The 12,486-nt window shown below is 43.1% G+C and overlaps 1 protein-coding gene across 5 annotated transcripts in view; it reads right to left on the bottom strand.

Annotated features, from left to right (window-relative positions):
• fcsk (fucose kinase) overlaps window positions 1–12,486 on the bottom strand; it is a 26,961-nt gene extending 14,475 nt beyond the window's left edge. The window contains exons 1-17 of one of the 5 annotated variants that reach the window (XM_028986192.1): window positions 12,236–12,486; window positions 10,643–11,486; window positions 6,768–6,926; window positions 6,471–6,622; window positions 6,344–6,394; window positions 5,208–5,333; window positions 4,930–5,002; window positions 4,379–4,476; window positions 4,203–4,283; window positions 3,914–4,033; window positions 3,595–3,766; window positions 3,395–3,501; window positions 2,248–2,349; window positions 1,397–1,570; window positions 1,210–1,283; window positions 481–845; window positions 47–263 (exon numbers count right to left, since the gene is read on the bottom strand). In XM_028986192.1, the coding sequence (XP_028842025.1) occupies window positions 47–263; window positions 481–845; window positions 1,210–1,283; window positions 1,397–1,570; window positions 2,248–2,349; window positions 3,395–3,501; window positions 3,595–3,766; window positions 3,914–4,033; window positions 4,203–4,283; window positions 4,379–4,476; window positions 4,930–5,002; window positions 5,208–5,333; window positions 6,344–6,394; window positions 6,471–6,622; window positions 6,768–6,849 (1,994 nt within the window). In that variant the 5' untranslated portion in view covers window positions 6,850–6,926; window positions 10,643–11,486; window positions 12,236–12,486. Of the gene's footprint in view, window positions 1–46; window positions 264–480; window positions 846–1,209; window positions 1,284–1,396; window positions 1,571–2,247; window positions 2,350–3,394; window positions 3,502–3,594; window positions 3,767–3,913; window positions 4,062–4,202; window positions 4,284–4,378; window positions 4,477–4,929; window positions 5,003–5,207; window positions 5,334–6,343; window positions 6,395–6,470; window positions 6,623–6,767; window positions 6,927–10,642; window positions 11,487–12,235 lie in introns of those variants that run through there. The other 4 variants (XM_028986190.1, XM_028986189.1, XM_028986191.1 and 1 more) reach the window with 4 other exon arrangements.

The following is a 12,486-nucleotide window of genomic DNA, read 5'->3' as shown; positions in this document are numbered from 1 at the left end:
TGTATGTTATTGTTTTAACAAAGTCTGTGACCTCCTGACCCCTCACCTGCTGAGCCAGCATTGTCTCTGATGAGCCAGGGCCTGGACAGCAGCGGGCAGGTCCCTCTGCTCCAGCAGGCTGAAGGCAGTGGCCCAGACAGGATTGGCAGCTGGGCCACTCCTCAGACCGCCACGCCCCTCTCCAGCCATGCAGCCCAGCACGTCTGCAATACAGGCCAAAGTACGTGCCGCAACGCCCAGGTTCTCACCACTGCCTGCTGCAACTGTGAGGACAGAAAACTGGGATTTAGATTTATAAAGTGATAATGAGAAATGATTGGTGCTACAAGCAAATAAATAAAGTAAAAATAAATAAAATTAATATATAAAATATACCATCAATGTGTCAAAATGAACTAGTAAAACACATAAATATATATACATATATATGGGGTTCAGTATTGATCACAAGGGCTGACAATGTGGTCCTCTCATCCTCACCAGAGTCCAGTGTGTTCAGGAGCGCCTCCTGCTGGCCACCCAGGACAGCAGCTCTGATGCTGGGTAAGAGGCTCTGGTCACTTTGGTCTCTCAAGGCGTCAGCTGCCTTTCTTCGTGCTGATCTGAAGAACAACTCCTCTCTCCAGCGGAGCTCCTCCTCCTGGTCGGTGAGTGACAGCACCTCCTTTAAGGAGAGTCGCCAGGACCCCCTCCAGCTCTCCAGTTCACCAGCGCCACCTAAGAGCCACCTAACCCCCTCCAGCCCCACCGCTCCACTGTAAGGCTGGAAGACTGGGAACAATCGGGCATCCAGGAGGGACAGAGCATCTCCACCATCAGAAACCGCCCCCCACAAGTCTTCAGGTCTACGGAGACAAAAAAAAAAGATATTGTAAATCTGTGCATCTTTAATAAATCTCAATTTCTCTGACATTATCTCTGACATATGTCAGAGCTGTTCACCTTTGCCTACCCCATTGTTTCCATTACTACTTCACAGCATTCAGCAAAGTCAGTAGACACAGGGTTTTTGCAGGTTGAAGGAAGCCAAATGTAAGACATTTTTAAACGGATACCTGGAAACCCTGTAGACAAAGCTGATGCACTGCTGTCTTTTTTCTTCAACAATTCACCTCAATCTGGGAGTCCCCTAAATTCTTCCAGACAACAACAGTCAATCAAAAACTAACTATGACAGATTACAGTGGCCAAAACCCCACCCATTTTTACTTTATTGCTCTTCGCTCAAACAGCTCCCTCCAGCTGTGGTTCAGGAACGTAGCCGATTTGTCATCAAGACGAGCCTGTACAGGACAGAGGTTTGACTGAGAAATGACCTAATTACATATTATCGATCCTGAGGATATTTTATCCTGTATCAGTCCATGTGGAGGAGAAGCCGTTTGTGATACATCACCTCTAGTCTGTCATGAGTCCCCAGCACTGTGAATACAGACAGCTTCAGTTTGCCCAACTGCACCCGGTGTCCCTGGATGATGATGTCACTGGTTGGTGGCAGCTGTGTGACAGGGGTGGACGAGGTGACATCCAAGCCCGACAACAAACAACTTGAATTCACATGGATTGGGCCCTGTGTTCAACGGGAAATGTTAATAACACGAAAATATTTGCAAAAGCAAAAGAAAACTGTTTGGATTTTGCAATAATTGGGGATATTCTGGAGGGGCAATATGAATAAATTCAGAATGACCGAATTAAAGCCCTGAGAATTACAGAGGACATCCCAACATGAGTATGACATGAAAATTACTGCACTTAACAATATAATTGTATTTTTTCCAAGTTTACTTACAATTAGCAGTTGTACTTAGGACCATGTGATATTTCAGTTTTTCTTTGTTAATAAATCTGCAAAATGTTTAACAACTCTGTGTTTTTCTGTCAATATGGAGTGCTGTGTGTACGTTAATGAGGGAAAAATTTTACTTAAATTATTTCAAAAAATGGCTGCAATATAACAGAGAGCGAGACATTTAAGGGGGTCTGAATACTTTCTGTAACCACTATATGAACAAAACTGCAAATAAAACAGAAGAGACTGTTTCCATTACAACCTTTGTTTATAAAATTATAAATTAAAGACTGACTTCTGGTTTTATTTTTTTAAAATGTTAATGTAACTTTAGTGATCAGAGCCTATATCTTCTGAAAATGTGGACTAACAAATAATCAACATTTGTATTGATATTTAATATTTTCCTGTTTTTTCCAAATAAAATTAAACACAAACACAGAGCTTCTCCTGACCTGAAGGTGGCAGTGTTGAACTACAGCTCCAGATGCTACATGAACGTCTCCCTCCAGAATGCAGTTTATCACTCTGCCTCCCGTGCTCACAGAGTCCCTTTTCTAGAACCAGAGAGGCACAAATTTCATCTATATGTTACCTGACGTGGTCAAATTTAATCCATTTGTTGAGTTGATTAAAGGTCTCCTTACATGAAAATTTCACTTTGTAAGATTATTTAACATTAATACGAGTTCCCCAATGGCCTATGGTCATGCAGTGGATAGAAATGGAGATAGGTGTAAAAAGTGCTTTGGTTCAGACTGTCGGATCTGGAATTTGGCATCTTATGGCACCTCATAAGGGGAAAGGTTACACAACTTCCTGTCTGCACCAAACATTGTGGTTGGTGAATGGTGTTGATGACATAATTTCCATGAATGCCGCTCACTTCTATAGTCCACTTTCCTTCTCGTCCCACCTCTCTCCCCCTCATTATCATTTAAAGCTACACACACCGAAAAGGGATGTCCTGGGGAAATCTCATTGTGGGACAGATTCAAAGTGGCTGTAATTCTGCACCAAGGCTGAATTAAAAAAAAGACTTCAGGTACAATATTAGGGGACCACTAAGACTGATATAAAATAATAATAATAAAAAAATAAAAATAATAATGTCAGGGAACCTTTAATACACCATAGTACCAAAAGTATTGGAACACCTGCCTTACAAACACATTCATTTTAATGACCAGGTTGAATTCTCAGCCCATACTCTTTAGTATGGACTTCCCGCACCCTATATAACTTCAACACTTCTGTGTTGAACAACTTTCCACAAGGTTTAAGTGTGTGTTTATTGGAATTTCTGACCATTCTTCAAGAAGAGCATCTGTGAGGTCAGGCACTGATGCTGGCCAAGAAGTTGTTGGAATTTTGAAAGGGTGTCACAATCCTTTTGGCAATATAGCAGGCTTTCTGTTGAAAACAGTCTTAAATAATGTGAATAATTCAATATAAATCTATTAGTCTTGCGATCTAAGTTAACCTGATTGCTTGACAATTCACTCGCACATTCACAATAAGATAGCACCATCTAATTGCGCTTCCTTCTATGACGTTGAATATGGATATAAAATAATACAAATGTAATACATTTACACCTACCTGAATGTGTGACAAAGTTTCTCTCTCAGACCCCATTTCAATCAGGCGACAAATGTGTTCCTTTCCAGAAAGCGTCATGTAGTCGTAGGAGCCGTCTGCAATGTAGACTACAGAAACAGACACAGGACTGGGTTAATAAACACATACACTTACAGGAGGCACTAAATGAGAGCTGCTGGGTTGCAGGCAGAACTTGGCACCCATGGTGAGCAGGGTTCCTCTCAAGGTCTTCCACAGCACAGCCCTGGCACTCCTCACTGCTGCCCCCTGAGGGCCAACTGGAGAACTGCAGCCTGGCCTCTCATCGCTCACAAACCGCGTCTCACTCAGATCCACGCACAAGCACATTAGGATGTCCAGGAAAAGTGAAATCTGCCAGGCAACAGATTTTCAGTAAATAAGACTGTAAAAGCCAGTAAAAGTGTGGTGCTCATCACTTTTTGCCAGAAAAACTGGAAAACTGAATGGAAACATAAACATCGAGCAGGGAGGTTTTGAGTGGAGTATCAGGTGACCCACCTGCAGGGCAGGGGCTCCTGAGTCCATGCCCAGGTAGGTGCAGCCATCCAGGGGAGGCATGACATGGGTCTGTAGCAGTCGCTCCGCCACACCCCGGCAGAAGAACACTGGTCCTGACACCTGCATCAACAACACATCAACATACAACCTGAAAACAGAAAGAGTAGCTTCAACAAGGAAAGTCATGTTTGCAGTGATACTGCACTTTTCAAATATGTTTTTAATATTTGTTTTGTATAAATCATATTCTGTATTTTAACCGAGATCTCATCATTATGCCAAGCTGTACCAGAGGAACTTTCCCATCGGGAAGGATAGCTTGCTGTATCCTGTCCTCTGACCCTCTGTAGATGATGTCACGCACTCTTCCCTGAGGACAGAAGTCAAGAGAGCAATTTCAGTCCGCTGTAAATCATCTCATCTAAATCTACCTCCCGAATAACCACTGCATCTCCCAGCATGCACCTGTCCATCTGCCAGGTAGACGCCATGGTTGGAGGCATACGAAACGTCACCAGGAAGTGCCAGCACTTGCACCCCAGAGAAGTTTTCCCATGACATCACTGAAAGACATGATGACATAAAGAGTGATGTGGGGTCTTCATACCAAAACCATGCCAGATTTATAGCTGGGAAATAAAACAATATAATATAGTTATTACAATAAGAACATTCACAACTACTGCATATGCATTGTGTAATTTTGCTTAAAATGCATCTTTAAAATAGTATTCTTCAAATCACTATATATATATATATATATGTGTGTGTGTGTGTGTGTGTGTGTGTGTGTGTGTGTGTGTGTATGTGTGTGTGTGTCACTATATAACTATAATACAATTCTTGCTCATCATTTTAAGAAATAATAATTGGGAAAATGAAAAGATTAAATGGGAACGCATGGGAGCAAATACGTTAAAAACAATGTCAGGGAACAGGATGTCCCTTTTACTTCTTTTCTTTGGGACAGTTCTTTTGTGTCATTCTCTAGAACTGATACATACTGGCTCCCTTACCAACTTTGGAGGGCAAAGTTAGAATCATGTCTGTGCTGCACACCCAGACTCCTGGCGGGGATCCTGGGCAGACCTACAGGGAAGTGGGAAGGCTGATTGGTCTTTGGTTGCTCATGAAGCACGAGTTAGATTCTCACCTCATGCCATTGTATGTATCTGGGACAAAAAAAGCTATTGCGCTACTAAAATCTATTGTTAAATGGAACTGGTCAAATCTACAAAAATTGTAGAAATGGGTTGACTGACGTCTGTGAAGCAGGAGCCATGAACTCACTAACCTGAGTAGACAAACAGTCCAGCAGGACGTCAAGGCAGCAAACGGGACCCTCAACCGCACTCTGCGTTCGAATGCGGGGCAGCGTGCAGAAAGCCCTGCCACAGCCGTCCCATGGAAAGTCCCTTCCCTAAATACACAAAAATCACATTAATTCCTCATTTGTCTCATCACTTTACTACTGTGTACCTGATCTGGACCTTCTTATTATTACTGTTGTTATTACTGTCTGTTTTACGAAGATCTGATGCATTCATTAAGAAACAATTGTTTGGTGCATTTAAATTATTAAACCTAAAGTACACAAAATATCCACACCAACACAAAATAAGTTTTATACTGTACTTACTGCACAATAGAATTGGTGTTTATGCATCATCATTTGATCAGTTTTACAGGACAACAAAAACAGAACAGTAACATGACAATCTGGCTTTTACTGATTCTAAATTCTAAACTCCAAATTCACCGCATTTAGAGCTTTTTGGGCTCATCAAGTTATACCATTTTAATGTCTCACATTCTGCTCTGGGTCTCAACCCTCATGTTAAGACTGTCATTAAGATCAAATAATTGGACCCTTATTACATTTCATATTAACAACACATACACTTCTTAATGTTTTTGGTGGTCTAGCAGGTAAGGAAGCGGACCCGTAATCGGAAGGTTGCCGGTTCAAATAATGAGCCACCAAGAGGTCACTGAGCACACACTGCTCCCCGGGCTAAGAGTGATGGTTAAAAGTAAAGGACACATTCCGTTGTGCTGCGGTGTTTTACAATGACAATCCAGCACCACAATGTTGCCATGTCTGCCCAAAACAATCAGATTTGGATTACGGGGGGGAAAACAATCAGATTTTACTAGTAGTAGTCGAGGTTTGCGATTTTTCTAAACACATAATTTCTAACACATCATACTAGTAGTCGAGGTTTAAGATTTTTCTAAACACATCATTTCTAAATTCTAGTGACGTCATCGGTATTTACAAGTAAACCCAAACCCTAATAAATGCCAGTTGATTGTTTCTCTCGAGATCTGGCAACCCCAAATGAATTCGTTCATGAGCATCTAGCGGTTCTCCCTCCAGTAAAAACACGTAAGATGAGTAGTTGTGTCCCGAGTTGTCGAGTCACGTACCGTATGAAGGATGAGAACCCGCGCATCGTCCAGCACGTCTGCGGTCACCACCTGCAAGAAGAGCGGGTTTCTTTACCGTGTACCCTGTATCGTGAGTCGGTCAGCACCTCGGACCGGCGACACCCACCGTGTGTCCACTCCGGGCGCTGAGGTGCTCCGCCGCGACCAGCAGCGCGTTCAGAGTGGCGCCGCCGCTACCGAGGCGCTCCTGCGGGTCACAAACCGTTAGCAGCAACGTGTCGGCGGCCAAACAGCCGCGCTGCCGCCTCGCCTCCAACTCTGCAAACGTCATTAATGCACAACTTATATGACATTTTCACGCATGCAATGAAACCTTTTACTGAGCGGCGTGCACCCCATAACAGAGTGAAGCACGAAAACGCGTCCTTCAACGGCAGGACAGAGTTTTAAACTCAGCAGTCACCTCTCTGGAATGCGTACACGCTGTCTTTGTGCTGACAGGTCAACACGATCGCGGTCCAGTTCAGCGGCCCGAGGCGACTCATGTTGAGATGCAAGAAGGACTGACGGAGACGAGCAGATCCTTCTTCGCGGAAGGGATGGAGGAGGTGGAACTTGACCCCTAAATAAGGCGACGGTTTAAGTCACAAAGCAAACCACTACGACATTTGCAGCTCAACGTGATCTCTTAATTTATGCTTTCTCACAGTTGACTGAGAACTTGACAAAACTACTTTCAGACTCAAATTATTAATTTAATCTTTAGATAAAAAATGCAATTGTTTCGCTTCGGACCGAAATCCCAGATGCACCACAAAAGCCCGAGGAACTGTGGGAAATGAAGTCTTTCAACGTGGTTTTTGCATGAGCTGTCATTTAGCATCCAAGTTCTTCTACTATTCATCCAAAATGACAACACTATTTCAGGTTTCTGATCAGTTATTCACGTGTCTTCGTGATTTATTCATAATTTATTGATTTACTCTTATTTATTGATTTGGTTATTTATTTAATTATGTCAACACATTTCTAATTTAAAACCTTAAGTCGCTGATTCAGGCTCGATGGCTACTTTATTAAGCAAAAATCCTGAACGGCATAAATGGAAAAATCTTACAACTATTCCATGATCAAGAATCGAACCACTAGACCACCAAGGACGTCTAACACATTGTTGATTTAAAAGCTTAGATTGTGTAAGATTACAAATTCAAGAACCTTTTCAAAATATGATGATCTTATGTACTGACATAGCAGCATATGAAAGGTGCATTACATTGTATTTTGCATTTAAGGTAAATGTGATGGCATTAGATAAATGATTGATTGGGTTGATGATTTGATTAGGACTGGTGTGAGTGGTTCATTTGCAGGTTTTTTTTTTTGGGTCATCACCCAGGTTCTTGATCTCTCGATCTAAGCACCACCCCCTAAATGTATATAAAGCACAATGTATCCCTGTCTTAGTTAGATCACTTTTTGATGACTGCAGTGCCAAGCAGCTAGTATCTGAATGAAGAGAAATTTCTGCTTCAAGATATCAAAAAATGTCTCCTGGTCTCTAAGGAGAAATTCACAACAGTTTCCAGGCTGCAGCGGTGAGAGCACCGAAGCCTAACCACTAGTCCACCAGGATGCTCATCATAGTCCTGATTTTAAACCTTAGGTCACTGGTTCAATTCTGGCTTGAAGGCATCTTTCCTAAGCAAAAGTCCTGAACAGAAAACATGGAAAAAACCCTGGCCGCACTGGTCAGAGACCCGAATCCTAGCCACTTGATCACCAGGGATGCTCAACATATTGCTGATTTAAAACCTTAAGTCGCTGGTTCAATTGTTGCTCAAAGGCCAATTGCATGAGAAAAAAAATCAACTAAATTCATTAAAAATCCCTCTCTAACCATGAATCGAACTCAGGCCGTGGTGGTGAGAGTGCCAAATCCTAACCAGTAGAACACCAGGGACATTCAATACATTGCTGATTTAAAAGCTTAGTTCACTAGTTCAATTCTGTCTTGAAGGCCTCCTTCCGAAGCAAAAATTCAGAAAAACCTCACATTCCTTCCCTGACCGGGAATCAACACCAGGCCGCAACCCTTAGACCACCAGGGATGCTTAACATGTTTCTGATTAAAAACTTAGATCACTGGTTCAGTTCTTCCTAAGCAAAAGTAAGCAAACACAGACCGATTTTAAAGCTTAGGTTAATAGTTCAATACTGTCTTGAAGGCCTTCTTGCTAAGCAACAGTCCTCAATAGCATAAAGGGAAAACATTTAAAACCTTTGCCTGACTGGGAATCGAACCTGGGCGTGGCGGTAAGAGCACAGAATCCTAACCACTAAAGCACAAAGGTGCTTGTGGGCCAGCAGCCTTTTGTGAGTTAACTCTGCAAAGAGTTTTCCTCACGTCCGCTGTGGTTAGACACAGCACCTGATACTGAAAGGAGGTTTGGATTTCCTTGCTGTCAATCATGTATAGAAATCATTCAGAGCATTTGGGGTCACTGTCACAGGCAGGGGTTTTAGTTAAGCTATGGCAGAATGTAGCGGCCAGAGCACCTAATCATAACCACTAGACCACCAGGGATGATCAACATGTTTCTGATTTAAAAGCTTAGGTCTCTGGTTCGATTCAGGCTCGAGGGCTATATTCCTAAGAAAGAAAATCCTGAAGGGCATAAAGGGAAAAATCTTACAACCCTCCCTGACTGGGAATCAAATCTGGGCTAAAGTAAAGTAAAGTGTAGTGATTGTCACATGTGATACACAGCAGCACAGCACATAGTGCACACAGTGAAATTTGTCCTCTGCATTTAACCCATCACCCTGAGTGAGCAGTGGGCAGCAATGACAGGTGCCCGGGGAGCAGTGTGTGGTGACGGTGCTTTGCTCAGTGGCACCTCAGAGGCACCTTGCCAGATCAGGATTTGAACCGGCAACCTTCTGATTACGGGGCCGCTTCCTTAACCGCTAGGCCGCTAGGCCAACACTAGGCAGTGAAAGCACAGAATCCTAACCACTAGACCAGCAGGGATGTTCAACACAATCCCTATTTAAAATCTTAGGTCAGTGGTTAAATATTGGCTCAAGGTCTCTTTCCTGAGCAAAAATCATAAATAGCATAAAGGGAATAATCTTACAAGCTTTCCCTGTCCAGAAATCAAACACGGGCCATGGCACCGAATCCTAAACATGACTCCAGCACGCATGTTAAACACATTGCTGTCCTAAGCAAAAGTCCTGAACAGCATACAATCTTATAAACCTCCCCTGACTAGGAGTCGAACCCAGGTCGTGGTGGTCAGAGTGCCTCATCCTAACCACTAGACCACCAGATATGCTCAACTTGTTACTGACTTGAAACCTTAGGTCACTGGTTCGAATAGGTTCAAAGTCTATTTCCTGAGCCAAAATAATTAAAATCACTCCTTAACCGGGAATTGAACCTAGACCGCGGTGGTGAGAGTGCTAAATCCTAATCACTAGACCTCCAAGGTTGCCCAATTCATTACTGATTTAAAACCTTAAGTCGCTGGTTCAAATCTTGCTCAAAGTTTAATTTTCTATGCAAAAATCCTGAATAGCATAAAGGGAAAAATCGTACAACCCTTGCCTGACTTGGATACGAACCCGGGTTGTGGCGGCGAGAGTACCAAATGCTAACCACTAGAACACCAGGGACGCTCAACTCATTCCTGAGTTAGAACCTTAGGTCGCTGGTTCAGTTCTTGCTCGAAGGTTTATTCCCTGAGCAAAAAATATCATTAAAATACCTCTCTAATACCTCATCATAACAAATACTGTAACATCTAGCTCCATAGTGTTCTCCGACACCTCACCCCAATCACCCCTTTGTATGCTTTTTCCACTTCTCCTTTTTCCTATTGCACCAATCACCTGCTTTTCTACTCACTTTATCTCAACACATTTGAACAGCACAACCATGAACGCTCATGTGTCACTACATCAAGTACACCTTTTTTGAGTTTCTCATGTGTTCTCAGCCTGCAATAACTCTGTAGGCAAAGGGGAGTAGCAATGGTGAGATGGTGGCAAAAGAGTTAATGGAAAAAACACACTTTTATGAGGAACCTGTGTGCATGATTAATACCACATTTGGAAATGTTAGGAAACACTTCAGCTGATCTCTTCCTTGACTGAGGGAAAACAAAAAGAGATATCGGGCTTAAGGAGAGAGCAGAGTTGGTGGGGGCAGGTGTGAGGCTAAGTGTTAGCTTATCATATACTGTATGCAAAAAGGATGCTAGGGACAAGGTTGATTCATGACGAGCTGAGTTGGCACGATACGTGTTGCACTAAGGACACAGATTTCCTTACTGATCTTGCTCGGGTGCGCTGTTTACTCGGGTTGGAGAGCCTTCTGGTGGACTTGGTACCCTCTTACAGTGAGACGCGTGGATCCATGTGACACTCTCTACGACCTTGACTGCAAGAGTTGTCAGCAGGATCTGGAAGGGTCCCATCCAGTGTTGATATTTTCACTTTGGTTTCACATGGCGCAGAACATCAGCAAGACGAACCAAAGCATCAGCCCACATAATACAGGAAGTCTTTGTGGCCTCACCGAGGTGGGGAAGAAGGCCATCAATAAAGGTGATCTTCAGATGGGCTTGCGGTTGTTGCTAGGCTAATCGTTGGGGCGAGTAAGGCCGCTGTTGTCATCAAAAACAACTTGTAGGCGAACCAGAAAATCTTCTGCTGGTTCCGTGGACAGCTGTATACATGTGCTGATTGGGGTGTGGGGCTGGTGATGGCCGGTGAAATGTTCACGTTGCTGGCCATACTGGGCAGGAGTCATATAAAGCAACAGGACCCAAGCCATCTCCTCCAGCCACCTGGACCATGGGGAGGGTGGTCACTGCGGGGTCATGGGGGTTGTAAACGGTGTCCGAATGTGTCTTGGAGGAGGAAAATGGATTCATCACATTTTTACCAGTCCAGAGAGTCCACTACCTGAACTGGGGCTGACAGTTGTTCTGATGATGGATGGCTCCTGTGGAGTTGGAACAGGGACTTCTTCTGACGGTAGTAGTACTGCAGCAGGCAATGGTTGTAAAGGAATTGGCTGTGGAAGCAACTGCTGTAGATCTGCATCTTCTTGTTCTGGTGGGGGCTGCAGGGTGGAGGGGCAGAGTCTAGACTCAGACAGGCCGAAGATCCCCTAGAATTCAAAGAAAACAAAGACACAGCAGCAGTAGCAGAAACAGTATCTGGTTTCGCAGCTTCAGTTTTTTCCCTCTTTTTTTCTTTCCCAACTTGTCTGTTCTTTCTTTCACCTTCCGCTTCCCATATTTTAAAACACTTCTCCATTTTGTCCATTCCTTGTACCACTTTACTCTTCACCTTCTTAACTCAATATTTCCCACTTTCTACCTTCTAAACCTTCCTTCAGCTTTTTTAGCTGAGCTTGACACCCACCTGCAGCAAAACCAAAATGTTCATACCAGTCAACCAAATACTACACACATCATCACGCCCAAAGTCTCAATTTTCAAATAAAATAAATAGGATATTGACTTTTCCCATTTCACTAGTCTTGTCACTCAGGCTCACAGGATATTTAAAACGTAGGTCTTTCTGTGTTTTTTTGTTTGTTTTGCAGAGCTTAACTTGGTCTTGCCTGGGACTCACAATTTTAATAACTGGTTTTGCTAAGTTGATCACAACATTGATCTTGCACTTGGCTCACAATTTTCCAGTTTTCCGTTTTCCCTTATTTTAATTTCCACGATCTCGACTCACAGCTTTAACAAACGCTGTTCTTGTCTCATGTGTCAGAGTAGTCTATTACACAAATGGGAAAATTACACTCCTTTCACATGACTGAATTCAGTTAACCACAGAATCAAGTAAATATGCAATTTTCATTTAGTAACCTTCTAAATTCTCCAGATTTAGAATTTAGCTCACCATGTCCTCAGATGAAGAAGTAGTTCCCGGTGTAGCCAGCCAAGAACACTGACCACAGTCTCCGTCACTCTGAACCCAAAGCGAGGTTTGGAGATGGATCTTTTTTTTTTTTAATCCAGGTGATCAGTCCCTCTGATCAGGTCTTGGCAGGCTTGACCGATCCCACTTTTGACACCAAATTATCATGGAAATTACTTCCATCACAGAGCGTCTGAGGAGCCACAATGAGAAACAGTCAAATGAATTTAGTC

Source organism: Denticeps clupeoides, chromosome 7, assembly GCF_900700375.1.
Source record: "Denticeps clupeoides chromosome 7, fDenClu1.1, whole genome shotgun sequence".
In the NCBI taxonomy this organism is placed as follows: Eukaryota; Metazoa; Chordata; class Actinopteri; order Clupeiformes; family Denticipitidae; genus Denticeps; species Denticeps clupeoides.
Note: the sequence above shows the minus strand (reverse complement) of the source record. Positions and strands in the feature narration are given on the sequence as shown.